The sequence below is a fragment of the Drosophila takahashii genome, chromosome 3R (genome assembly GCF_030179915.1).
Source record: "Drosophila takahashii strain IR98-3 E-12201 chromosome 3R, DtakHiC1v2, whole genome shotgun sequence".
NCBI lineage: Eukaryota > Metazoa > Arthropoda > Insecta > Diptera > Drosophilidae > Drosophila > Drosophila takahashii.
The window spans coordinates 2,043,141-2,069,434 of NC_091681.1; the positions used below are offsets into that span (position 1 = coordinate 2,043,141).

The following is a 26,294-nucleotide window of genomic DNA, read 5'->3' on the forward strand; positions in this document are numbered from 1 at the left end:
TTTTGTTTGTTTACTTTTGCTCTCACAGGAGCTAATATATACATTTAAATTTAAATTAGTCAATCATAATTTTAAAACTATTGTATTTAAACGAATTAAGTTAAAAAGGCATTGACGTATTTCAAAATACCTTTTAAACGAGGTATAGCACATGTCAGTAGCTTTAGTAGTGCAGAACTTAAAAACTAACGAAATGTAGCTATTTTGAGCTCTTTTCCCGCTAAAGTAGCGGGTTTTTCCAAAAGTCGTAGAACAAAAGATTCCTATATGGAACTTTTAAATGCAAATTAACTGATTCCATGACCCTAAAATACTTTTTGGATACCCACGCACAAAAATCAATGCCCAGGAAGTGTTAGTTGTTCTGAGCTGCCAAAAGTGGCTATTTTCGTTTCTTAATAACTTTTAAACGTGATTTTTTACAGTAAGTTGATATATACCAAAATTTAAGAAATCAAGGGCTTTACAGTTTAAAATTTTATAGAAAATCGTTAGAGCCGTTTTTAAAAAAAAATAAAAAAAAATGAAAAAAAGTTTAAAAAAATTTTGTTTTGTTCATATTCTTTTAATTATTTCGTTTATACAAATTACATATAGGAGGCTCTTAAAGCAAACGAGATACAGCACACGGGTGTAGCTGTCTGTAGTTTAAATGTTACGGTTTTCCGTATTTCAGCTATTTATAGCTGTTTTCCCGCTAAATCAAATCAAATTTTCAGGACTTTAAAACCACACAGACAAACTGACAAGCTGACAAACTGACAAACAGAATTAAATTTTCATTTTGACTAGGCCGCAAATTTGTTTTCGGTACAACTTTTGAACGGAGCGTCCGATTTTCTGGACTGCCGTCTATAGTGATATTTATAATCATAAAACAAAACATAATGCTACAAATCAAGTACCAGCCAACATATTTATGTATGCAGGAAATAAATAGAATTAAAAAGCTAAATGAAAAACGTCATGATTACGAAATAGACAGAAAATATAGACAAGCACCTTTAGTAAAGTCCAAAACTACAAATCCATTTAAGAAGACAGGCACCTTTAGAAAAATTGACGAAAAACATTTTGAGGAAACAAATAGGGGAAGAAAGATTATATATTATAAATCGAAATTTAAAAAGAAGAAGAAAATTAATAAAAGTAAAAGTAAAAGTAAAATAATTCCAGGCAAGCAGAAGAAAATGAACGGACCCAATAACAAGAACTTAATGAAAACAATGACCTTCTCCATAATACTAACAACTATAATTCAACTAACAATCGGACAGAGCATTGAGATAAATCCCATTAAGGCCCAAAATGGATATCTTGTATTTAAAACAGGATCAATAGTTATCCCGATTTCTCATTTTCCCATTTTCTAAATATAAGCATAACAAAAACTGAACAAACCTTTGAAAGTCTTTTGAAGGAAGCTAATGAATTTAATGACGTAATACAAATCCGATATCTAGTAGAAAAACTTAAAAGAGAAATTCACGGAATCACATTAGCAAAACGCAGTAAGAGAGGTTTATTCAATATTGTAGGATCAGTATAGAAATACCTATTCGGAACATTAGACCAAGATGATAAAGATGAGATGGAAAAAAAACGTGATTATCGATGACATAAATAATGGAATTGAAATAATCAATAAATTAAAGGCAGTCGGAGAAGTTGTTCCATTTCTCAGCGTTTTAATATTTAATTTACTACACTTTACAGAATACGTAGAAGATATCGAATTAGGGATGCAACTGACAAAATTAGGTTTATTCAACCCAAAACTATTAAAACATGATTATTTACAAAACGTGAGCCCTGAGAAATTGTAGAAAATCAAAACTTCCACTTGGCTTAAAACAGTCACAAATGAAATTTTGATCATTTCCCATATTTCTTCAGAGATTGTTAAATCGCCCGTTTTTGAAATTATTCCTTATCCCGATGAAAGCAATAATATTTTAACAGAAAATATATTTGACAAATATTTCTTATATGAAGGTAAAGTATTTAACAAAGAAACAGGAAAAATTGTATTTGACGAATGTATAAATGGAATTGTGGGAGTTCTGTATCACAGTAACCTTTTATTCACTGATGGTGTTTAATTATAATGATTATTAATATTAGCCGGTTACGTTCCTCGTCGAGGCTAGTTTCGTAGAGGGTCCGCTAGAGATGAGATCTTAGGATAAAGCTTAATCTAACGATAAGTGTCATTCCCGGTGAAGCTTGCGCAGATCAGCTGTTTTGGTATTCACCGAGAGACGCTGACATGTAGATGGCACTCGTAAGGTAGTCCCCCACATTACTCCCCCTCAGAAATCAGCATGGCTGATTGCTGGATCAGGAAGATGATCGCTGGCTTCGGAAACGAGACGGTAGCCGCACATGGCGTCCTCCTCGCGTTGTCGGCGATTATGGCTGCGGGGACGTCGATTGCTGGAGACGCCGCTGGTGTCGTCGGTCGATTCGATGCATCCTCCCCGATGGCCCGGTCGTCAGGCAGGTGTGCCGGCTTCAGTAGATCGATGCTGCCTCTTAGTCGTTTGCCTTTCACTTCTACGTCGAAAAATTTGTCCTCTCGGTGTAGGACAGGATATGGTCCATCGTACGGCGATTTTAACGGGGAGCGTACGGTGTCGTCTCTGATGAAGACATGTGAGCTCGTCTGCAGATGCTTGTAGACGAATGAGGTTCTTGTTGTAGCGTGGTCTGAAGTTTGCAGTGGCTGGAGCTGCGTCATGATATTCCGCAGGATTTTGACGAAGTCGGAATTGCAATCTTCAATCCGGGTTGATTCGAAGAGGTCACCAGGCAGGCGTATGGTAGTGCCATACAGCATTTCGGCGGGTGATGCGTTGATGTCTGTTTTGAGTGTCGCTCGTAGTCCAAGCAGGACGATGGGAATGCGGTTGTACCAGTCGGTGGTATTGTGACATTTCAATGCTGCCTTTAGTGTGCGATGAAAGCGCTCAATAATGCCATTCGACTGCGGGTGGTATGGTGTGTTTCTGCTCAATTTTACCCCTAGGATGCGCGACAACTCTTTGAAGAGGCCAGATTCAAATTGTCGTCCTTGGTCGGTCGTGATTCTCACCGGCACTCCATAATGTGCAATCCATCCGTGCAGGAGTGCGAGTGCCACCTCCTCAGCAGTGATCTCAGTCAATGGTAATACAGCTGGCCATCTGCTGAATCGGTCGATGACCCTCAAGCAGTAGCGGTAGCCATTGGACGGTGGTAGCGGGCCGATCAAGTCTATATTGATGTGTTGGAATCGGGCATCAGGCACGTCGAAGCTGTTCTCGGCTCCATTAATATGCTCGATTTTCGTGCAGAATTCGGCTATAAATGACAATTGTCTCGCCTGTCGTGGCAATGCTTTCTCGGGATCCTGTCGAAGTGCATATGCCAGGGGTTTGTGATCGGTGTAAATGGTGCAGTCGCGTCCTTCGATCATGAAGCGATTGAATTTGACAGCTTGGAAAATTGCTAAAAGCTCCCGGTCGTACGTACTATAGCGCTTTTGTGTGTCCGTCATGCGCTTAGAGTAGAAACTCAGCGGCTGCAGGTGCCCTTCACAAACTTGGTGAAGCGCTGCACCGATTGCATAATTGCTGGCATCGACCTGAAGTGCAAGGGGTGCATTGGCTATTGGGTGCGCCAACCGTGTTGCGCTGGCCAGGTCGGATTTGCAGCGCGCAAACGCTCTACTGGCATCCTCGGTCCACTCCAACGGCAACTGGTCGTTCTTTTTGTTGCCAGGGATGAGCGCTTGGAGAATGCCTTGGACGACGGCTGCATGCGGCAAGAATCGGCGGTAGTAGTTCAGCATGACAATGAATCGGCGCAGCTCGCATATCTTTGTCAGCTTCAGGAACTCATTTATCGCGTTCACTCGTTCGGTTGTTGGGGATAGGTTGGCTAGTCGCAGGCGATCAAAAATAATTTTAAGGTGTTGACGATGCTGGGCTTTATTTGCCGAAGCCACACAAATGTCGTCGATATACACTGCCACAAAGTCGAGATCGCCGAGAATGTTGTTCATGTGCCGTTGAAACGTTTGCGATGCATTGCCGAGTCCAAATGTCATCACATTGAATTCGAAAAGCCCAAACGGTGTGATGATGGCTGTTTTCTCTCGGTCTTCTGGGGCGAGGGGGATCTGATGATAGGCGCTGACCAGATCGATGGTAGAGAATCAGGACTTGCCGGCGAAGACCTGGTTGATATCGTGGATATGTGGGAGTGGGTATTGGTCGGCAATAGTGATCGCGTTCAACCGTCGATAGTCACCACATGGCCGAAAATTCGCCTTTCTTTTTCCTTACCATGTGTATTAGCGATGCCCAGCTGCTGCTGCTGGGTCGGCATATCCCCGCTCCAAGCATACTTGTGAATTCGCCCTTGGCGATGGTCAGAGCCTCAGCATTCAGTCGGCGAATCTTAGCAAATACAGGTTGGCCTTTCGTCGCAATGTAGTGCTGCAGTAGGGTGTTTTGCACGACCTCCTTGTCGAAAACCGGAGGAAGAGTCAGGTCTTTATATTGCAAGATCATGTCGTGGTACTCACAATCGTTGGAAACGGTCGATATAGGTGAGTACTGGACATGGCGAAGCTTACAGATTGTAGACAGTGACGTGGTCCCATCGATGATTTTTCGTCGCTTTACGTCGATAATGAGACCGTATCGGGAGAGGAAGTCGGCACCGATGATGGCTTTGGACACGTTGGCCACTATGAACGTCCAGTTGAAACAGCGTCGGAGCCCAAGTGTTAGAGTCACGGTTCTTGTCCCGTAGGAATTGATTGGTGTACCATTGGCGGCATATAGGCGATGGGTTGAAGATGGTTTGAGGTGTGGGAACGCGTTGGCGGGCAGAACTGATATGTCCGCACCTGTGTCTATCAGATATTCGGTGTTTGTATTTCTGTCGTATATAAATAGACGGCTGGATTGGATCGCGTCCACTTCACATGTTGCCTCGTGCGAAGTGGCTGTTAGTTTTCCGTCGGCCACTTGCAAGGCGATCTGCATCTGTTCGCCTTCTCACCAAATCGATTGAGGTAGTAACAAAAACGGTCGTCTTGGGACTTTGATCGATTGTAACTACGTTGATTTCGGTTAGGACTGTTGAATCGATCGCGGCTCTGGCGGTTTTCCGAGCCCGGCCACCATGGTCCTCAACTCCGCCACTTGCTGTTCCAGAGATTCGTGCTGACGTGTCGTGAAGTGGGTTGTAAACGGGGCGGTTGCGGAAACTGCGTTGAGCGTGGGGTGCGCATACTCCCAAGTGCGGTCAGCCATTATCGCGAGATTGTCGAGCTCACCTTGTGCCATCGCCATTACGAGTCGCAAGCCCTCGGGCAACCGCTCCAACCACATGGCTTTCAGGGCGTCTTCTCTCTGGCCAATTTTCGCATGCGGCGCAGCAGTACAGATGGCTGGCTATCGCCGAGCTCCAACGCCCGGAACAACTGCGCGAACTGGGCCTGAGTTGAGGCCTGGTGTTCGTCAATAATTTTTGCCTTTATCGCTTCGTATTTTCCAGTGGGCGGCGGACTTCGCAAGATGTACATGATCGTTTCCAGGTATTCTGCAGGCAGTATATTCAGAGTTAGGTGAAATTTTGTGTCGTCCACCGTAATGCGGAGACTTGCAAATTGCGACTCCAGCAGGGTGAAGAATACGTCCGGGTGCCCTTTTAAGTGCGGGGGAGCCTTTAACGACACTCGGCTGATCTCAATTGATGTCTGCTCGTCGACTCCCAGCTTGGGTGTGCCCGATTGTAGCGGAGCGGACGCACTCGGGCTAAATGCAGCGGTCTGCTGGAGAGCAGTCGGCTTCAAAATTGCCGGTTGGAGCGGAGATTGCGGTTGAAGTGGCAACTGCGGTTGGTCCGCCTGCTGCTGTATTTGGAGGGGCGCCTGATGCGGCAGCGCTTGCTGCCTCGAGTCGGCGTCCTCATCATTGCTGTGGTTAACTATGTTTCGAGGTTGTGCAAGAACAACGTGTTCGCTTCCCAATCAGGGTCAATAAATCTGAGCGGATTACTGCGATCTCCTCCCGATTTTCGCTCAAAGATCACGTCGGGGTCACCAATGTGGGAGTTCTGTATCACAGTAACCCTTTATTTACTGATGGTGTTTAATTATAATGATTATTAATATTAGCCGGTTACGTTCCTCGTCGAGGCTAGTTTCGTAGAGGGTCCGCTAGAGATGAGATCTGAGGATAAAGCTTAATCTAACGATAAGTGTCATTCCCGGTGAAGCTTGCTCAGATCAGCTGTTTTGGTATTCACCGAGAGACGCTGACATGTAGTTGGCACTCGTAAGGTAGTCCCCCACAGAATAATTAAACAAGAAAATACTGAACGCAAGTATACCAAAACATATACAAATTTCCAAATTAATTATGTTGAACCATCCCTAAAACATTATTAAATCAAAATTGCATTAATAAAGAAATTTCTATAGTTGGAATTCATCTTGTTAAAATCCTTATTTGTTCAGTACAATTAGATGAATTCACTCTTTCAAATACAGTGTAAGATTACACACAGAGCGCTTACGTAAATAACAATGTGACAAAGTTAGAACCATTATCTTATATTCAAACGAAAGAGATAACAGAATCAATCACACACAAAATATTAAAATGTATTCCAAATACTCACTTTAACAACTTTTGTAATCATTATTATAAGCATTTTATTGTACTTATTGTATAAATTTAAGAGCATACCAAGAAAACTTATTGTAAAATATGTAAAACCAAAGGAAGAATCACGAAAGAGCACAGAATTTGTAAACGATCTACCAAATCAAATTAACATAGAACAAAATGTAATCCTATACCCAACACTATCCACCTGAGGACAGGCCAAATTCAAAGAATGGGGGAGTGACATATCCATAGTTCCACATAACTCTATGCACATGTCCATACGCCCACACACTTACACACACATACACCAGCCCAGAATCCACCCTTCAGGTAGCCTTAGTACGCCAACCAGCCAATATCTAATTGCAAATGTACCCAAGCTTTAGACTAAACATCCAGAACGAATCAAATTACATTATCAGTTCGTTCCCACACTTTTCGGACCCTCAATGGAAAATTACCATGAGAAAGAATCCCAAAAGGTTTAGACTAAACAATCGGATTAAGTCGCCGGTGCATTATCAATCAAGAATCCAAAGGGCAATTATAAAACCCACTCAATTAAAGCTAACTCCACTCATAAAAAGCCCAGAACCGAGGTATGATCATCAAAGAAGTTTAAGTTAAGCAGCGAGTTCAGTTTGAGACTTGTCTAAAGACAGTCTATGTTCTTCCACATAAAAAAAATAATATTTGTAACCAGTTTAAAAATAAATTAGATAAAGTTTTTTTTATATTAAACTAATGGTGCAAACATTTTATGAGCATTTCGACTGAAATCCATGTTTTAATACTTACACAAAAAGAAGGTCTGGAAGTCTCTCCGTTACTGACTAAAATTAAAATACCATTTAACGGGCTGCAAAGCCAAGTTCAAGCTTCTTTTTTTCAGTGGTACGTCTGCATTCCTTTTAAAGGACTAAGTATGTAAAAAGAACGCCCAAAATCGGTATAGAAAAACCGTGGCGTCCAAGTGAGTTTTATTTTTCATAAAAAAAAAAAGAAGAATATTATAAAAATCATAAAATTAAAAATCATGGTGAAAATGGAAAGATTAACCAAAGAGAATAACTATTGTGTTTTCTTTTTTTTGCGTACGTCGATCCTAAGTGCTTTATTTTTTGGTTCAAAAAATAGATCAATAATCATTATTAACGGTCCCTGGTCATTATACCCTTGCAGAGGGTATTATGATTTCAGTCAGAAGTTTGCAACGCAGTGAAGGAGACGTTTCCGACCCCATAAAGTATACACCAAAAAAAAATAGTAATCACTGTGCCCCTAATTAGGTGTCAATGTGTCATTATTGAGTTTCAAATTGTCTCTGATCAGAAGGTCATCAAGTTTACCCTATTCTGGTGTCATTTTAATATTTTTAAAAATAATAATTTGACCCTTTTTGGTGTCAAAGAGCCACTAGCCGGTGTCATTTTCTTAGTATGAAAATACGGCCAGTTGACCCTATTCTGGTGTCACTTTAATATTTTCAAAAATAATAATTTGGCCCTTTTTGGTGTCAAAGACACATTTTCGCAGTTATTTGATCCACTTTTGGTATCAACATGACCCCAAGAAAATTTTAATTCCGCACCGAAAAATTAAAAAAACATTGTTTTTTTCAGTTTTTTAGGATGAATTTATTAAATATTTTGTTCTAGGTTTTTTTTTATTTTACTTACATAATACATTAAATTATTCTAATATAATTTTACACGTACAAACTGGGTTCCATCCGATAACATGTGTAAGTGAATGGGCGGTCCTTGTTAATGATATTAATCGGTCTGGAACAAAAATTTAGAAAAGAATTAGTTTGAGATTAAAACTCTTTGGGTAATTAATCTAAGAATAATTGCTTAATGGAATCTACTATAACGGTGTTTACTATTTCTATAGTGCTTACATACGCACATATGTGTATGTAACAGCCTTGTGCATTCTTGGACAACTGCGTTCCATATATACATACGTGCAAGAGCTATTTCTGGAAATTCAACTAATCCAAGAATATGAATTGTGTAAGAACATTAATAACATTATTATAGATATAATAATAATATTATTAATGTCCTTCTATCCTATCTATGTTTTACTAATCTATAATCTGTTTTACTGTCCTATCTTGTTTTACTAAAATAATGTGCACATTTTTGTATGTACACACATATGTAATTATAATTTTCCTATTATTTTATTATTTTTATTATTTTACATTATTTTAAAAAGATTTATTCAAATTACACACTCACATATGTCGAGCATACTTAATTTAGTGTAATTATTGTATTAAGAATGTACTCACCTGATTTTTAAACACTTAAAACACTTAACACACAAAAAACGCGTCTTGTTTTTCTTACTTTCGAACTCACAGTGACAGCGCAATAGCTGCGTCTCCTCGCGATAGGCACATTTCGAACTTCGAAAATAGAAGTTCGAACATCAGAAATCGATAAATGACAATTATTGCTATCAGTATGACCCTTGTGTCATTAAAATGACAATATTTCTTATTAAGTTCAATTTTTTGAGAAATGCGGTATACATTTGACTCTCATTTGGGATCAATTTGACACCAAAAATTTGATCCTAGAGGCAGTGACATTTTGAACCACAAGTATCAATTTGACACTCAGGATTTTTTTTTTTGGGTGTATATATTCTTGATCAGCATCACTAGACGAGTCGATCTAGCCAGGTCCGTCTGTCCGTCCGTCTGTCCGTCTGTCCTTCTGTCTGTCCGTTTCTACGCAAACTAGTCTCTCAGTTTTAAAGCTATCGGCTTGAAACTTTTTCAAAAGTCTTCTATCTGTTGCAGGTAGTATATAAGTCGGAACCGACTGGATCGGACTACTATATCTTATAGATCCCATAGGAAGGAAACGTTAAAAAATCTAGCTTCGGTGTTTTTTGAAATAAATATTATTTTTTAAATATTTCTGAATTTCGAATAAAATATTTTAAAAATCGGACGATAGGAACGATCGGATAATTAATGGGAAAGTAATAAAATAAATTTTAGCTTTTTTGGTTTTTATTGTATTCTCTTCTACTTTAGGACATGACTCTTTTTAAATATTTCCGAATTTCAATTTTAATTTTATCAATAGGAACGATCGAAAAATTAATGGGAAATTAATTGGAAACAAATTATAGCTCCGTTGGTTTTTATTGTATTCTCTTATACTATAGGATATGTTTTTTATACCCTTGCAGAAAGTATTATAATTTCAGTCAGATGTTTGCAACGCAGTGAAGGAGACGTTTCCCACCACATGAAGTATATATATTCTTGATCAGCATCAATAGCCGAGTCCATCTAGCCATGTCCGTCTGTCCGTCTGTCAGTCTGTCCGTCTGTCCGTTTCTATGCGAACTAGTCCCTCAGTTTTAAAGCTATCACGATGAAACTTTCCCAAAAGTCTTCTTTCTGTTGCAGGTAGTACATATGTCGGAACGAGCCGGATCGGACCACTATATCTTATGGCTCCCATGGAAATAATCAAAAAAATAATAGAAAAACTATTGTAACTTTGTAGAAAGTAGGCGTTTTGTTTTTTGACAATATAAGAACAACATTTTAAGTAGGCATACCTGCAAGAGTATATAAACTTCGGCTGGCCGAAGTTAACTTCCTTTCTTGTTTTTAATATTTCCTAGTTTTTAATTAAGTTTAACAAAAATCGGACGATCTATAGCTGCAAAAGGGAAGGATAGAAAAAATAATGTTAAAATAATACGAAATTTAAAGTTTTTGCGATTTGAAAGTTAATAGGAACGATCTGCAAGGGTATATAAGCTTCGGCTGGCAGAAGCTAGCTTTCTTTCCTGAGCGGGTCGGAGACTTCGTGGAGAGTTTGAGAGGGAGAGTGAAGGGCAGTGCGAGCGAGGAAGATGTGGACATCTGGAGAAAACTGCCGCTCGACACTGCCTCCAGAAATTAAACGCCTTTTTGGCGTGAACACCTGTCATCCAAGGCGGATGAAATATTTGTATGATGGACCCTTGTAATCGAGTCCGGATCGGAAATTCGGTTAGTTCCACGCACGTTCGAAACACGCGCTGAGAAGGACAAAATTCTGTGTGGGATTAAGGCCGACACTGGCGTTGGAGGTTTGGATAGAATCGAAGTCATTATAGAATTGTTGCTTGGATGCAAAAGCGTATGATGCCGACTTTGGCAAGAGAAAAAATTTTGAGCGCTTGTGCCATCACCAAGTGGATGGCTGGTTGCAAAGCAATTGGAGCATAACTGTTTATCTTCGATGTAGGCTGAACGATCGTTTACCGTCATTTTTAGGAAGCGTGGACATATGTGCACGGGATGGTTCTTCTGTGAACACAGATCGCAAACTTTGGGTATCGGAACTACCCTCGTAGGGAATGAATTTAATCTTGGCAATTCTGCCATTCAATGTGTCTTATTGGGCTGGACGTTGAGTGAATTATCAGACCGGATACTGTCGACGGCCTCTAGTGTTCGATGGCGCTCAGTTAAAAAGGAATTTAGCTCTAGTCAAGTAGGAATTTCAACCTTATTACGCAACGATTGCTCCCATAAAGAGAGCGTGAGCTTGGGTAGCTTTGTGGACTAGAATAGGGTCCCAATTCTCAATTTTAATGCCGGATAGTTCTAAGGCAGTTAAACATCTTAGAATGGTAGTTTGAAGACTCTTCAAGGCTTCCCCAGACTCTTGTGCTATGGATTGCACATTGAAGAATGTTTTTAGGGTGCTGTTGGAACAGCTTTTCAACAGGCGTAAGACTCGGACTGTCTATATAGATAGCCGTGAAAAGGTCCCGGAAAGTCAAACGAAATTTAATTTTGGGGAGAAGATGCTGGAGGTTGAGATGATTGGGAGGAGCCCTGTTAGATTTGTTCGAGGATCTGAGCCGCCAACTTTTTGTATTTATCTTACGTTTGAAAGTATTTCGATTTGAGGTCGGATTTGGAGTCTCCGGCACTTCATCGTCCTCCACCTTACGCCATAAAGCTTGGACTTGGTCGCGACGGACCCTGCATGCGGATACGGATGGAATCAAACCCTCTGGACTGTTGACGCTGGTCTGGAAATGGCTCAGACGATCAGCTGTGGCAATAAATTTGTTTAAGGCTGCGGTTTCCATTACGAATAAATTTTAATTGTAATTGGATGGCACAAAAAATTAATTTAAAAATGAATAATTCTTCGGAAGCGAATTGGAATTTTAGGAACCAAACGAAAGTGCGTAAGGATATACGGTCACATTAAGAAAGGTTTACGGAAATGAATTTTATAATTCGGAATAATTCCGAATTAATGCCGGGTCTTTGGCACCAAAAAATCAACTAACTTTGCGATTTTTTCTATAAAAATTGGTTAGATGGATTTAATTCAAACTTTTTGTATATTATTAAGTGTCATTTAATAACCATCCACTAATTTTTATAGCCGATACTATAGGCTAATATATCGGCGGCAAAGCGATTGCTGGAACACTATTAAAAAAGGCATTTTGCTGTGTTTACTGTACCTCCGCTAAAAATAATCGGATTTCCATTTTGTTTTTACATTTCGCTTAAGAATTGAAAAAACACGCCCCCTGGAAGCCCTTTAAAAATTTTTTTTTTAACAATTTTTTTTTGAAGGTCTAAAGTCAAATATGCGGTTTTTACCTAAAAATTAGACTTTCGGCTTAAAAATAAAATATTAAAAGTTAAAAAATAAAAAAAAATGATCCCCAGGGGGCGGATTTTTTTTAAGCAGAAAAATATGCGACAAATTTAAAAACGATCGGTTGAGCCGTTCAGAAATGCCGATGAACACAGCCTTTCGAAACGTGGTTTCGAGAAAAACGCACTTAAAGATGTACTTACGCACCTAAAGTCTTAGAGGTTAGGGTACTAGATTGAGCATAACTTCTAAAGTTTTTGTCCGATTGCCTTAAAACTTTTTTGTATAATCTTAAGATGTTAATCTACAAGAAAAAAAATTAAAAATAAATCGATAATTTTTTTTGCAAGAGCCTACCCCCCTGCGGATTTCCAAACTTGACGATAGCGACGGAATTTTTGGAGTGTACTGAATTTGGTCACAAAGGAATTGCGATGTATTGGAGTATATATATTAAATGTCGTTGCGTCGGATTAAATCTCTTTTGGATTTAGACAAGAAATCATATAACAAGTTGAACGAAATGAGGTTCGAACCACTGGCTGTATGACCGGCAAATAATACTAATAAGTGAAACTTATGTGGAGCGGTTCAAGCCACCGTAGCTGCTGGTGAACGCTAGTACTTGTGGAAATTTATTCGCGCGATCTTATGTCATTGGCAGCGTTTTTCCCTCGGCGGACTTATGTCACTTTAAAACGACATAAGTCCGCCACAAGTAGTTTTTAAACGTCGGAATTTCGCGCGAACTTATGTCGTTTACAACGAAAATAAAATTCCAAAATAAAAATTCCAGGCGGTGGAGCAGGTAAATTTTATTAGATCTTTTTAAAACACTTATAAGAGATTTTCCCCCACATTGCAGTTTTAAAGAGTACATCGACCCGCACTGTGTGGAGCCTGGAAATGGGAAGAGCCATAAAATGTGCCTAGGTTTTTACCTGAGAAAGGTGCGGGGGCGTAGTTAGCACCAAAACCCCCCTGCCCACTATGGGGTTTTTTCGCGTTTTTTTTGGCATAAAGCCAATTTTTTTTTGTATACTAAAATTTTTTTATTTTTAATTTTTAAACACCCTAGACAGATAAAAAAATGCAACACTGCTCTGCTGGCGAGCTGTTAAAGTCAGCCAATTATGTACCACCTGTTTTGTATGAAAAAATTGTGCGACTTTGATCGTTTGTTGTGGCAAAAGTTTACGAAAAGTTAAATGAATAAATATGGAAAACGATTGTCCAGGTATGTAAAACTAAAGTTTACCAATGTTTGTGTCGTTGTTTTGTGTTTTTGTCCAATTGAACTGTGTTTTGTTTATGTGTATTTTTAGAACGAGCTTAACAAGTGTAGTTGGGTTTCGTGGATCAGTACTTTTGCATGGCAAAGTGTTGGAAAAAGTTGTAAACGAGAATCTATTAACCAAAGTGTGCAGATTAATGAGAAACTAATTCTTTTTGTCAAATCCATACGTTTTCGAAAAAATCCAAATTTTTCCGTACAATACATATGTGTTCAGTCGTGCTGAGCTGGTTAACTTGTAGCAACAACAACAAAATTTTGTAAAATGTATATTTACTTTCAGAATGAAGCATAATAATGGAGATGAATACTAAAATGTGATCTTTTTTTCATGAAATATAAAGAAAATAAGAAATAAAATTGTTTAATGGATCTTTTTTGCATGTCGGCCAGATCAGTTATATGGCAGCTATATGAAATAGTGCTTTAAAACATTTGAAACTTGGTAGGTCATCTTAGGAGCTTTAAAAATGTATAAAAATCAAATATCAAAGCAATAGCTTGATAAACAAAAAAGTTGGGGCAAATCGGCCAGATCGGTTATATGGCAGCTATATGAAATAGTGCCCCAAATCATTTGAATCTTGATAGGTCATCATGGGAGCTTAAAAAATGTATTCAAACTAAATATTAATTCAATATGTTAAAAATTAGAATTTATGCCAAAAAAAACGGAAACAAAACCATAGTGCTGCCTAAGCCCGTGTATCCTGAACAGAAGTGCGGGCAATGTTGCAGATCACCAGTGGGAGTCGCGAGATATGATCCGTGGAATGACTGAATGCCGCATCTCAAGATGTATTATTAAAAACATTGTCAAAGCCATCGACAAATTTTATACATACAATATATATATATTAATAAACAAATCATTCATGTCCGCATAGTCCATTTCTTTATCGAAATCTAGGACTTCATCAAATATAATTTCCACATTCAATAAAATATTAATGTTTTATTTTTTTCACATTGACAGTAGAAACGGAAAATGTAGACGGCAAACGGTAGACGGTATGTGTTAAAGCCTATTCACATTAGGCAACATCTACCGTTTACCGTCTACCGTCTCAGACGGTCATACAAATTTGACAAGCCAAACGGTTGAAAATATTTCACCGTCAGCCCTTTTGATGTTCCTATCCCATCTGTTTCTCCCAGTATTTTTGGTATATTTTGTGAAAAAAAAACCATAAAAAAATCGATATTCAAAACGAAATGACTTTTATGTCACCGAAAATGAATTTCCAAACTCAAAATGCCGGGTAGCAGTGGATCAGGTAAATACATTCGAATTTTTTAAGTACTCTTATAAAAGAGTTTCGCGCCCCTTTAAGTTTTAAAGCGCACCCGCACAGTGTGGACCCCAGAGATGGAAGTCGCCTTGGTGGACCTCTGGGGAGACCACGTCGAAGACTTAAGGGGCCCGAGGAAAAACTCCCATGTCTATCAGATGATGGCCATGATCATGGGAGAACAGGACATATATGTATCGTGGACCGAAGTACGCACGAAGTTGGAGAACCTCACGCGGAAGTACAAGTAAGTCAACATAAAATGTACTGAAATTTTTTTGTAAGATAATATTTTTTTTTTCAGAAAAGAGAAAGAAATGGTAGGCCCCAGTGGTGGCGCGCCATCGAACTGGAGATTGTTTGATAAGGTGGATCGAATCCTCGGAAGTTTCGCGGTCCACAACATGGAATCCCGTATGGTGCAGACCACCCGTAATGTATTCAAATATAAATTAAAATTGTAAATATTAACAATGTTTCTCTTAGGATTGCATAGCTTTTGTCACGAAACCGAGGAGGACATTATAGAGCTAGACCCCTCAGAGATGGCAATACCTGAGCCACGCTCGGAATCAGCAACCTCTGGTGGGGAGCCAGCCTTACGCGCGACCTCCTCAGGTGCAGAGCCACCTAGGAAGCGTGGTAAGCTGGCAACCGGCTGTGGGCGGCGTCTGTTTTGATCCAAATTCCAGCTTTCGTTAATGTTCGAGTTTTTTGTATTCAAGAGATTATGAAGAATACAACAGCAAATAATAATAGCAGCATTATTCTTTGGTCGACTATCTAATCCCTTCCCAATTCGACGAAACCTTGCTTTTAGATGTCCAAATGCGTTCTCAACAACGCGTCTAGCTCTTGACAAATGAAAATTAAAGGTTTTTTGTTGCACTGAAGCTGAAGTTGAAAAGGGATACGGCTTCATAAGATTCGGGGAAAACTTGAACGCCGAGTCGCCAATGAGAAGTAGCGAAACCTTTGTTCCGCAAATGTCCTTTTCTTTTTCGTGAAGCAATGATGAAGACTCCACAATTTTACGAAGGTCAGACTTGCGATATATAAGAGAATCATTGCAACGCCCTGGACAGCCAACATTAGCATAGATAAACCTATAACTACGCTCTAAATTAATCTAAAAGTATGTTTCAGATATTGCCGATAATCAACACAAGCGAATAAAACGATTGAATACCAGCTCTGTAGTTAAAGTGATCTGTAGTCTCCGCTGCTGTTGGCTTTATCTCAATATGGCATCCATCTGAAAACGTTCTTGGAGTAGAGTAACATGTGTATCTTAATATTATAAAGAGCTCTCACCAATCGCACCAATACATTGAGGAAATCCTATTTTCTCAAATCCTTTGACGCAGTCATCAACCAGTTCTTCAGTTAAAAAATTGGCTGGCAAGTACTCATCTGCGAACTCTGAAATAAACGCCCGGCAAAACTCATGAAGAATATTGCAAACACTGTTGGCTGACACTCCGAACAGCCTTCCTATAGTCCGGTATTCTGCCGAGCTACCCAAGGTATAGAGTGCAATAGCGACACGTTTCGACAAAGAAATTGCTTTGCGAAATGATGTGTCCCTTTTTCGCAGCACTTCCAGTCTTGAGACTAAAATGGAAAATATATCCTTCTCCAACCGAAAACTTTCTTTAAAGAACTCCTCATTGTTTTCCGCTACGTCCTTTTCCCAGAATTGGCCAAATCTTTTCTAAAAGGGCTGTGGCTTATTTACCTTTTATTTGTGCTAATAAACATTGACTCACATGCATCCAAATACTTCGCGGAACTGAGCAGACTCTGAAAGCGTTTAATGTCCTCTTCGTCCATGTGGTCCATATCTTCATCGAACCAACAATTCGGCAATGGTCTGATTTAATTTATTTTGCTGCTCTTGAGCGGCAGCTAATATAATTGGAATATTCAATGAAATATTCATATTTTATTTTCACTTGACACTAGAAACGGAAAACTTAGACGGTAAACGGTAGACGGTAGTGTGAACCCGAATTCCATTTTTTCACCATCTTCCCAACGTTCCCCCAAAAAATACTGTAATGTGAATAGGCTATAAACCTAAATTTTATTTTTTTACCATCTTCCCAACGTTTCACCAAAAAATACTGTAATGTGTCTTGGGCCACGCCCGTCTAACGCCCACAGACGCCTTAAACGATTTTAAAAGGTGTCTGGCGTCCACACCTTTAAAGATTTCAGAAAAGTAAATATGCAGTTTTATTTGTGTTTCCCTTAAAAAAAATCATAAAATTACACTGTGCAGCATTTTTAGTGCTTTTTAAATTTACCTCGATGGATGCTATATTTTTGGATTCGTTACGAATTCCCAAGTTAAACTGCGTTTTCCAAAAAGTTCCCCGACGCAAGGATTCTTAGCAAAAGGACCTCAAAGTTCGAAAAATGCTGAAATTGGCCAACTTTGCGGAGCTCTCAGAGGCAAATGGATGCATGGTTTGATTCTATGTTAAAGTTTTTTAAAAGATACACCCTTTATCTTTAAAACCCTATACATAAAAAATTTTTAAGATTTTTTTTAAGGCAGAAACAAATTCTAGAAAACATAGTCAAAAAACATAAAAGTATACAGCTGCGGTCAAAATGGTAGTAGTGTTGCCGCCCTGTGTATTTAAAAGTTTGTTGTTGTAATTGATCTTTTCCTGGTAATATTGTATTGATTATAATTTTACTATTAGACTAATTGGATAAGAAAAAATTACAACATCAAACTTTTAAAAACACAAGGCGGCAACACTGCTACTACTTTGACCGCAGCTGTATGTTTTTCAGTTTTTTGACTATGTTTTTTGGAATTTATTTCTGCCTTAAAAAAAAATCCTAAAATTATTTTATGTATGGGGTTTGAAAGATAAAGGGTGTATCTTTTAAAAAACTTTAACTTCGAACCAAGCCATGCATCCATTTGCCTCTGAGAGCTCCGCAAAGTTGGCCAATTTCAGCATTTTTCGAACTTTGAGGTCCTTTTGCTAAGAATCCTTGCGTCGGGGAACTTTTAGGAAAACGCAGTTTAACTTGGGAATTCGTAACGAATCCAAAAATATAGCATTCGTCGAGGTTAATTTTTGATGCTGCATAGTGTTATTCTTAGTATGGTTTGAAAATAAACAGTGTCATTTTTAAAAAACTTTAACATCAAAACAAACCATGAATCCGTTTGCCTGTAATACCTCAGGAAAGTTGGCCAATTTTAGCATTTTTCTACCTTTGAGGTCCTTGTGCTGAGAGTCCTTGCGTTGGGGAACTTTTTGGAAAACGCAGGTTATCTGGGGAATTCGTAACGAATTCTAAAATAGAGAAGGAAACGTTTCCGACCCTATAAAGTATGTATAATCTTGATCAGGATCACCAGATCGCCGAGTCGATCTAGCCATGTCCGTCCATGTTCATGTCCACTATTTCAAATATGTAACCCTTTTTCATATCAGATTTGTTTTGTAAACATCTTTTTATTTAAAATAATTTTTCACTCTGAAAAAAACACGCAGTTTTTAGGTAATTTTGTTTCGGGTATCTAAAAACTTGGTATCGAATGGGATTGCTTCTTGTTTCTATTGATTGGTGTGTTAGTTAGGTCGCTGGTAAATCAAGACCTGTTTTCAGGAAATCCGTGTTGTTATTTTTTAGGTAGGGGAGAAGGAGGCTGCATTAAAAAGGTGAGCTTAAAGCACCATCAGTTGAAGAAATAACGAACCAATTTCCGACAAGTCAAATTCCTGAAAATCGTCTCATTCTGTTCGGGACACTTTATTGGACATTGGTCGCTCGCGAGATTTTTTGACAAAATTATTTTCTGAAGGCAAACTTTATGCCCAACGCGTTACCCTTCCTAAATATTTTGTTGGTCATCAATCTTTGTGGTATTAAGCCAAACTTCAAAAATTCCTCTGGGGTGAAAATGGTTGAGGGTACTATTTGAGATCACGTGGTCTTTAATTTATTTCTTATGACTTCTGCAGGTGGGTAGATCTATTGGTCATGGTCGGAGTATTGGTTGCGCTCATGGTCGAATTTGTAAGCGAAAGTCAATCTAAGCAAAATCGTCTAAGTAGCGGTTATGCGGTTATTCCACTACATTGTTCCGGTCATTCATTAGTGCAATTTTTTCTCAGCATATACAATTTTACGTAGGTGCGAGCAAGACAGATATATGTCGGCTGCAATAAGCAATCAATGAGCAAATTGTAAAAACCGATGGGCACTTTTGGTATTTTTTTTTAGTATTGTAAAATGCCTCAATACGGTACTACCTGAACCGATGAGCAATGAGCAAAATTGAATCTAAAAAGTACAATTTTGCTCATTTATTAGAGCTACTGTGAAATGGGATCAATAATAAAAATTGATTTGATTTTTTTTGGTTGAATTGCCAAACCTTTTGCGTCTAATAAGGTGCTATAAACAAATATGAACAATACAAAAATTATTTTAGTGGCCTAATTACTCCGTTGCCAACTAAAAATAACTCGCATATTTCTATATAAAGACATAACTGCGTCTATAAATTTATATAAAATTGCCTTCCTAAAAATTAATGCCGGGTATGATAAAATTAAAAACAATTACAGATGTACTTTAAACAGCCCAAAACAATTTAAAAACTTGGTAAAAGTGTCTGATTTTTTGGCAACACACACTATTAATTTTACAGCCTTCAACCTTAATGATTTAACCAGTCAAAGTTATTTGAATTATAAAGTTTAAATTTAACGTCTAAATTTTAAGTGACCATGCCATCTTATCCAAACAAATCCCAAAAATAGCATATATATTTGTCCCTTTCTAAGCCTCCAATGAATGCTCTAATGAATGAGCCAAACAATGTAGTGGAATAACCGCATTAAGGGCGTCAAAACAAAAATTTGAATAATGGGATTGTATAAATCAAGGAAGAAAAATAATAAGCTTACCAAAATATGGACCTCCGCGTCAAACAGCTATAACCGCATTTTTAATAGCAAAGAAAGATTAGAAAAAAAAGCACAATAAACGAACTTAATTTTATATCAAAAGATAGGTGTCCAAAGAGTCCAATAAAATTTTATGAAAATTATCTCTTTTACCATATCAAATAAAAACACCTCTTAACGAGGTAAAAAACTAGTGACGATCGCACCTTCAACATACAAAAGTTCTGATATCAACATTTGTGACGAAAAATTATTACACTCGTCATTAAATAGACTTTCTAATATTTTCTCATTTGGCCCGCCCTAGCAAACTATTCCAGCCTTTTTCCCTTCACAGGCATTTTCTATTGCAGCGTGCCGAATGAGAAAATATTAGAAATACCTTTTAAACGAGGTATAGCACATGTCTGTAGCTTCAGTAGTGTACAATAGGGCGGTCCACATTTGTATGGAAAATTTTAAGGTCCTACTCTCACCCGCTTATACGGTGCGCATGGTGGTATTCAAGGTATACCAAAAGACAATTTTTAAAAAAATCGTGTTTTAGGGTCTGCGAATTGGTTTCAAAGTTTATCACCCATACGCACTGTTGCCTTCGATCAAAAAGTTTTTCTGATCAAGGTGGCATAGATATCAACAATTCAGTTGATGTTTTGCTCTCCTTTTTTTTACGAATTATTTCAACGAAATTCATAATTTGACAAGACAAGAAATGGGAGAGCGATTTTTTTCGACCAAATTCGAACTGGTATACATGTCGTATGAGTAATTTTAAAGAAAACTTTGAAGACGTTTCGCAAGGTCTAAATCTCGAAAAAAAATTGTTTTGTTTTCACATACATTTTTTGCATACTTTAATATACCATGTTAAGGGGTGAGAAAAGAATTTCATTTTTTGGACCGCCCTAGTGTACAACTTACAAACTAACGAAATTAAGAGTTTTTTTAGATTTTTTCCCGCTAAAGCAGCGGGATTTTCCAAAAGTCGTAAAACAAATGTTTCCTATTTGGAACTCCTTGAAACAATTTATTGATTCCATGACCCTAAAATACAGTTTGGATACGCACATTCTAAATTCAATGCTTAGGCAGCGTTAGTTGTGTTGGGCTGGCAAAAGTGGCGATTTTCGTTTCTGAATAACTTTTAAACGTGACTTTTTACAGTAATGTGTTGTATACCAACATTTAAGGAATCTCAAGGGCTATACAGTTTAAAGTTTTAAAGAAAATCGTTAGAGCCGTTTTTGAAAAAAATAAAAAAAAGCTAAAAAAAAAGTTTAAAAAAATGTTCTTTTGTTCATATTTTTTTAACTATTACATTAACACATTTTACATTTTGGACAAACTGACAAGCGGACAAACTGACGAACTGACAAACAGAATTAAATTTCCATTTTGACTAGGCCCCCGCAAATTTGTTTTCGGTATAACTTTTGAACGGAGCGTCCGATTTTCTCATATGACCCCTCATATTAAGCGCATTTCAGCGCATTTTCAGTAAGAATACAACTAACGTAGTCCGGAGGGTCAATTATCCCCGCCGGCCCCAACAGATCCAAATTTCTAAAATTTCACTTTACACTTTCACCGCTCTCTCCCCCAAACCAACTTTTTTTTATATTTACAATTTTTTTAAATTTAAAGTATGAAAAAACCAAAAACTGTTTTAAAATTTTTTAATTTGTGTATAAATTTTGATTTTGCCTATTTGTTTGATTTTATCATACGTCGTTTACATTATTAAATGAAATCTATTGGTTCAAAAGTTAGAATTTATTACGAAACAAAAATCAAAAGTCGCCACTGTGGGTCGCAAATAAATTTCATTGAAATTAGTGGAAATGTGAGTGATTGTTCAAGAAGCATTTTGGTTTTAATTGTTATTTGTTTTATGTTATTTGAATGGATTAAATTAAAGGAAATAAAAAGTTTCTAAAGGTTTGGAGTACTTTTGGTGTGAGTTTTATTTACCTTTAAAAGTGTCCCAACTTACGGACTTTTTTTAAATGTCATTTCTTGGCACTTTAAAAAAATTATTTATTAGTTTTCCGTAGGGGAAAACATTTTTTTATTTCATTTTAAAGATAAAAAACTAACGCCTCGATCGGTACCTATCGTGAAGTTTCATAAGCGAAAGTCAAAATGGCAGATTGAAAACAAAAGGTGTAATAACCTACAAACCTCTCCCCTATTTCGCTTTTACACAGAAATCTCTCCCAACCAAATGTCAATTTACTACGAAACTCATTGAAAGCTCTACAGATTCTGTGACACCTACCATTTTGATTAGTTGATTTCCAAACCAACCGTCCCCAAATTCACAAGGCCGACCGACCACTATAGTGGTGCATATATGCATTCATTACAAAGATATGAGCAATGTGGTGGATTTTGTCACAAGGCCGACCGACCACTATGCATTCTATGCGGTGGATCTTGTCAGCAGTCTCAGAGACTTTCATCAAAATTCCTTTATAAGTAATCGTCCTTCCATGTTTTTAAATATTTTTACTAAGAAATGAACAAAATTTATTTTCCTTCTTAAACGTTAGTACACATAAAACCATTAAAAAAAAGTTTTTTATTTATTTTTATTGCAGAATTTATACGTAAAAAGTTACCATATAAAATGGTTCAGCGCATTGAAAATGGAAATTTAAATGATTTTCTTGGTGGATGGATAGACAACCGAGTAAGAGCTTTAATTTTTGAATCTCGAAGTTTGATTAGGCTACGATATTTACTTACCGCCTTTGAATTCCATGACCGCGTCGCATTTGGGTAAGCTATCTTCTTCTTCTTACACAAAATTAACTTACATTACTTCAGTAGGTTGCTAGTAGAGGTCTGCATGAATGTATTTATTTATGAACTGTACAGCTGTACACGGTACTCATATTAAGTGTTCTCATACAATAAATATTAAAATAAAAATATTTTTAAATTCTATTTCACTTTTTATATTAAATCTTAAATTAACAAAAAAGGAAGCTAGCTTCGGCAAGCCGAAGCATATATACCCTTGCAGATTATTCTATTAATTTACAAATCGCAAAATTGTAAAATTTACTATTATTTTAAATATATTTTTCGATCGTTTCTATGGCAGCTATATGATATAGTAGTTCGATCTTTTTAAAATTAAAATCGAAATTCGGAAAAATTTAAAAATAGTCATATCCCAGAGTAGAAGAGAATGTAATAAAAATCAATAAAGATATAATTTTACACACATTCAATAAATATTAAAAAAAAATATTTTTAAATTCTATTTCACTTTTGTTTGAGGAGAAGAGTAACTAAAGTTCGTTTATATTATTTCTTCAATTGTTATGTTAAGTTTCTCTTATACTTTATTAAATTCTAATACACATCAGGCAATCGGCTATGCGAGAGGCGGTCGTCGTTCTTAGCTTACGTCGCGAAAGCATAGGACAGACGAGAAATTTTAACGCCAAGGGAGTTGATAATCTGTATTCAACGAGGAATCAACGAAAATATACAACCTAATCTATAATAACCGTCTTGTCTTGTAATTGCGGGCTATAACTTCCACAAATAATTCTTGGGAATTGTCTCTTGAGATTGAGCTCAAACATTTTTGGCGACCGTGACCGTGTCCAAGCTAAGTTACAGTCCAATTACAAAATCTCTTTTCGGAGTTTATTGTATAATATTCGTTAGCAGGAGTTTTACCAATTGTTGCTGCAGAACGTAGAGCAGAACATTTAATATCTCCTTTGCCAATACCATCGATACTGGACTTCAACTTTCAACCCGCTTCTTCGTTCAAAGGTCAATTCTCTGCGTCAAGAAGAAGGAACATCGTAAAATCCAAAAAAAACCGTATATCGAGAGTAAATAAAAGCGGTTAGAGTGAGTACATACTCAAATTATATTTGCACATTTCTTGCATATGCAGCCGGGCACAAATAACTGTGCGCATACAAAGAGAAGTCCAAAGGTTACAATTTCATACCACTCGCACTTTCTCTACCATTTACTGTCCTCTAATCTTCATTTGTATTGCCATTTAATAGCCAAGAGCCCGCTAGAAAATTACCGCGGCAATTTTGTTTGTGTGTAGCTACTCTATCAAAAACGTAAATCAGCCAAAACGTAAATAAAATTTGCGCTGGGAAACATTTAAAATATTGGCTCATTCTTATTGTGGTTATAATTCTAATCTTTTGGTTAACTGCTGTTAGATCAAGATGCCTGATGTCGATGTTAACGACGCGAAATTAATAAAGCTGCGGTCGCAGCGGAGTACAATGCTGAAAAACATAGTGAACATTAAAAACCGTGGGGAAGGGTATGATGACAAAACGGAAGTGTCGGTTGTTGAGTGCAACATTCAGATTTTGGATTCTTATTTTCGTCAAATATGCCAGGTACAATCACAAATCGAAGAATTGTTCCATGCCAATACTGGAAGGGCAGAAATTGAGGATATATATATTTCTTCAAAGTCAAAGCTGTCAACATTAACAAATAAAAGCCATCAAACCAGTGTAACAGACGCGAGCTTTCTCAACGCCACGTCCGTGCCATCTCACCATAATCGACTGCCTAACATAAAATGACCAACGTTTGAAGGCAAATATGCGGACTTCAAGCGATTTTTGACTTCTTTTACAAACTTGGTTCATTGTGATGAATTAATAGCGCCAATAGATAAATTCAATTATTTACTCAATTGTTTGTCTGGTCCAGCTCTCGAGGTTGTACAAGCCTTTCAGGTATCTGAGGAAAACTATCCACTAGCTTTGGCTCGACTTAAAGATCGCTATAATAATGATTTTTGATTTTTCATGACTATATTTGGAACCTATTCAACTTGCCATGCATGAGTCATGCAAAACCTACATCGCTGCAGAAATTAGTTGATACCACATCAGCCAATCGAGAGTCTCTGCTTTCCTTAAGCTCCGCTGAGCAAATCATGGATTCTGATTCATTTGGTTTTATCAAAAATTGATCCAGAATCGAGATTGAGTTACGACGAGAGGCAAACGTTCGATAAATTACCAGAATGGGATAGTTGCTGCAAAACTTTAACTCTTCGCTGTCAATTTTTAGAAAGTCGTCAGAGAAATTCCCGAACGGACAATCATACCCAGTTGTCAAAACACAAAACAAATGCAGCTTTACCATCGAAAAGTTTTGTAACCTCTCAAGCTACTTGCACCTCTTGCGATTCATCCGCTCATTTTATATCCAATTGTCAATCACTTTCTTCGCTGAGCCTAGATCAAAGACGCGAGTTCGCCAAGACTAATACACTATGCTATAACTGCTTACGTAAAAGTGATTCAATAAAAAATTGTCAATCAAAGTCGAGGTGCAAGATTTGTCATGGAACACATCATTCACTTTTGCATAACTTTACTCAACGGGCCATGGTATCGACTAGCGACTGTCAAAACTCAAGCACAGATCTAAGCCCTAACGCACAATCAGAAGAAGTGCCAGAGCTGGCACGAATTATGTTGACTCGTGCTGCAAAAAGAGGTATATTACCAACCGCGATTGTGTCTATCAAAAGCAAATGCGGCGACTACCATCCAGTTCGCGCCTTGTTGGATTCCTGTTCCGAAGTGAATTTAATAACTGAAGAAACTGCAAAACGCCTCCACTTAGGCAGATCTCACGTAGCACAGGCCGTTAGCGGTGTTGCAGACATGAGCCGGCAGATTTATTTCAATGTTTTCGCTACGATTAAATCACGCATATCTAGTTTCGAATGGTCTTCAAACTTTACGGTGATAAACACAATTTGTACTACTCACTCTCAAGAGTGAGTGCCCAAAGGAGTAGTTCTTGCTGATCCTCATTTTCATGAGCCGAAAAAGATCGACATTCTCATCAATACCGAAGGCTTCTTTGATGCTATCCGAGTCGGCAAGTGCTCAATTGGGTATCGCATGCCCAGCTTGATCAATACGGAATTTGGCTGGATCATTGGTGGCAATTCCAGCTGCGCTGAGGAGGCTCACAATTACCAATGCAATTTGGTTCAAGACCAGCCTTCCCTCGAAAACTTGGTGCAACGATTTTGGGAAATCGAAGAATATAAAGTTTCTCCAGCCATATTAACTGCAGAAGAATCTCTCTGTGAAGAGCATTTTGTAAAAAATGTCTCAGTCAATAACAAGGGTCGTATACAGGTACGACTGCCATTCAAGGGATCTACCACTAGTCTTGGACAATCGTACAAATCTGCTCAAACCCGATTTTTTATGCTTAAAAAAAACGCTTTGAACGAGACCCTTCACTGAAAAGGGCATACGTAGAATTTATGAACGAGTATATTTTGCAAGGACACATGTCGCCTATTGGGAACGTAGATAGAAGCATGCCACATTTTTATATTCCACATCACTGTGTTATGAAGCCACAGCAAGCCTCACAACTAAGCTGCGTGTTGTCTTTGACGC

At 37.8% G+C, this 26,294-nt stretch overlaps 2 protein-coding genes across 7 annotated transcripts in view; both read left to right on the forward strand.

Moving 5' to 3' along the window:
* The window catches only part of l(3)80Fg (dnaJ homolog subfamily C member 16 l(3)80Fg), a 426,789-nt gene that overhangs the window by 160,101 nt on the left and 240,394 nt on the right, over positions 1–26,294 (forward strand). For all 6 annotated transcript variants that reach the window (XM_070216484.1, XM_070216483.1, XM_070216480.1 and 3 more), the window contains one exon: positions 22,455–22,635. In XM_070216484.1, the coding sequence (XP_070072585.1) occupies positions 22,455–22,635 (181 nt within the window). The remainder of the gene's footprint in view (positions 1–22,454; positions 22,636–26,294) is intronic.
* Positions 14,811–16,440, forward strand: LOC138913516 (uncharacterized). Its single transcript, XM_070217439.1, has 4 exons — positions 14,811–14,893; positions 14,951–15,155; positions 15,213–15,340; positions 15,395–16,440. The coding sequence occupies exons 1-4, from the start codon at positions 14,872–14,874 to the stop codon at positions 15,586–15,588; spliced, it is 549 nt and encodes a 182-aa protein (XP_070073540.1). The 5' UTR covers positions 14,811–14,871; the 3' UTR covers positions 15,589–16,440.

Bases quoted from the DNA above. Each gene is read 5' to 3' on its own strand.
- LOC138913516 (XM_070217439.1), top strand. From the start codon at position 14,872: ATGCCGGGTAGCAGTGGATCAG. The intron at 14,894-14,950 runs GTAAATACATTC...CGCCCCTTTAAG, and splicing joins GCCGGGTAGCAGTGGATCAG to TTTTAAAGCGCACCCGCACA. The intron at 15,156-15,212 runs GTAAGTCAACAT...TTTTTTTTTCAG, and splicing joins AACCTCACGCGGAAGTACAA to AAAAGAGAAAGAAATGGTAG.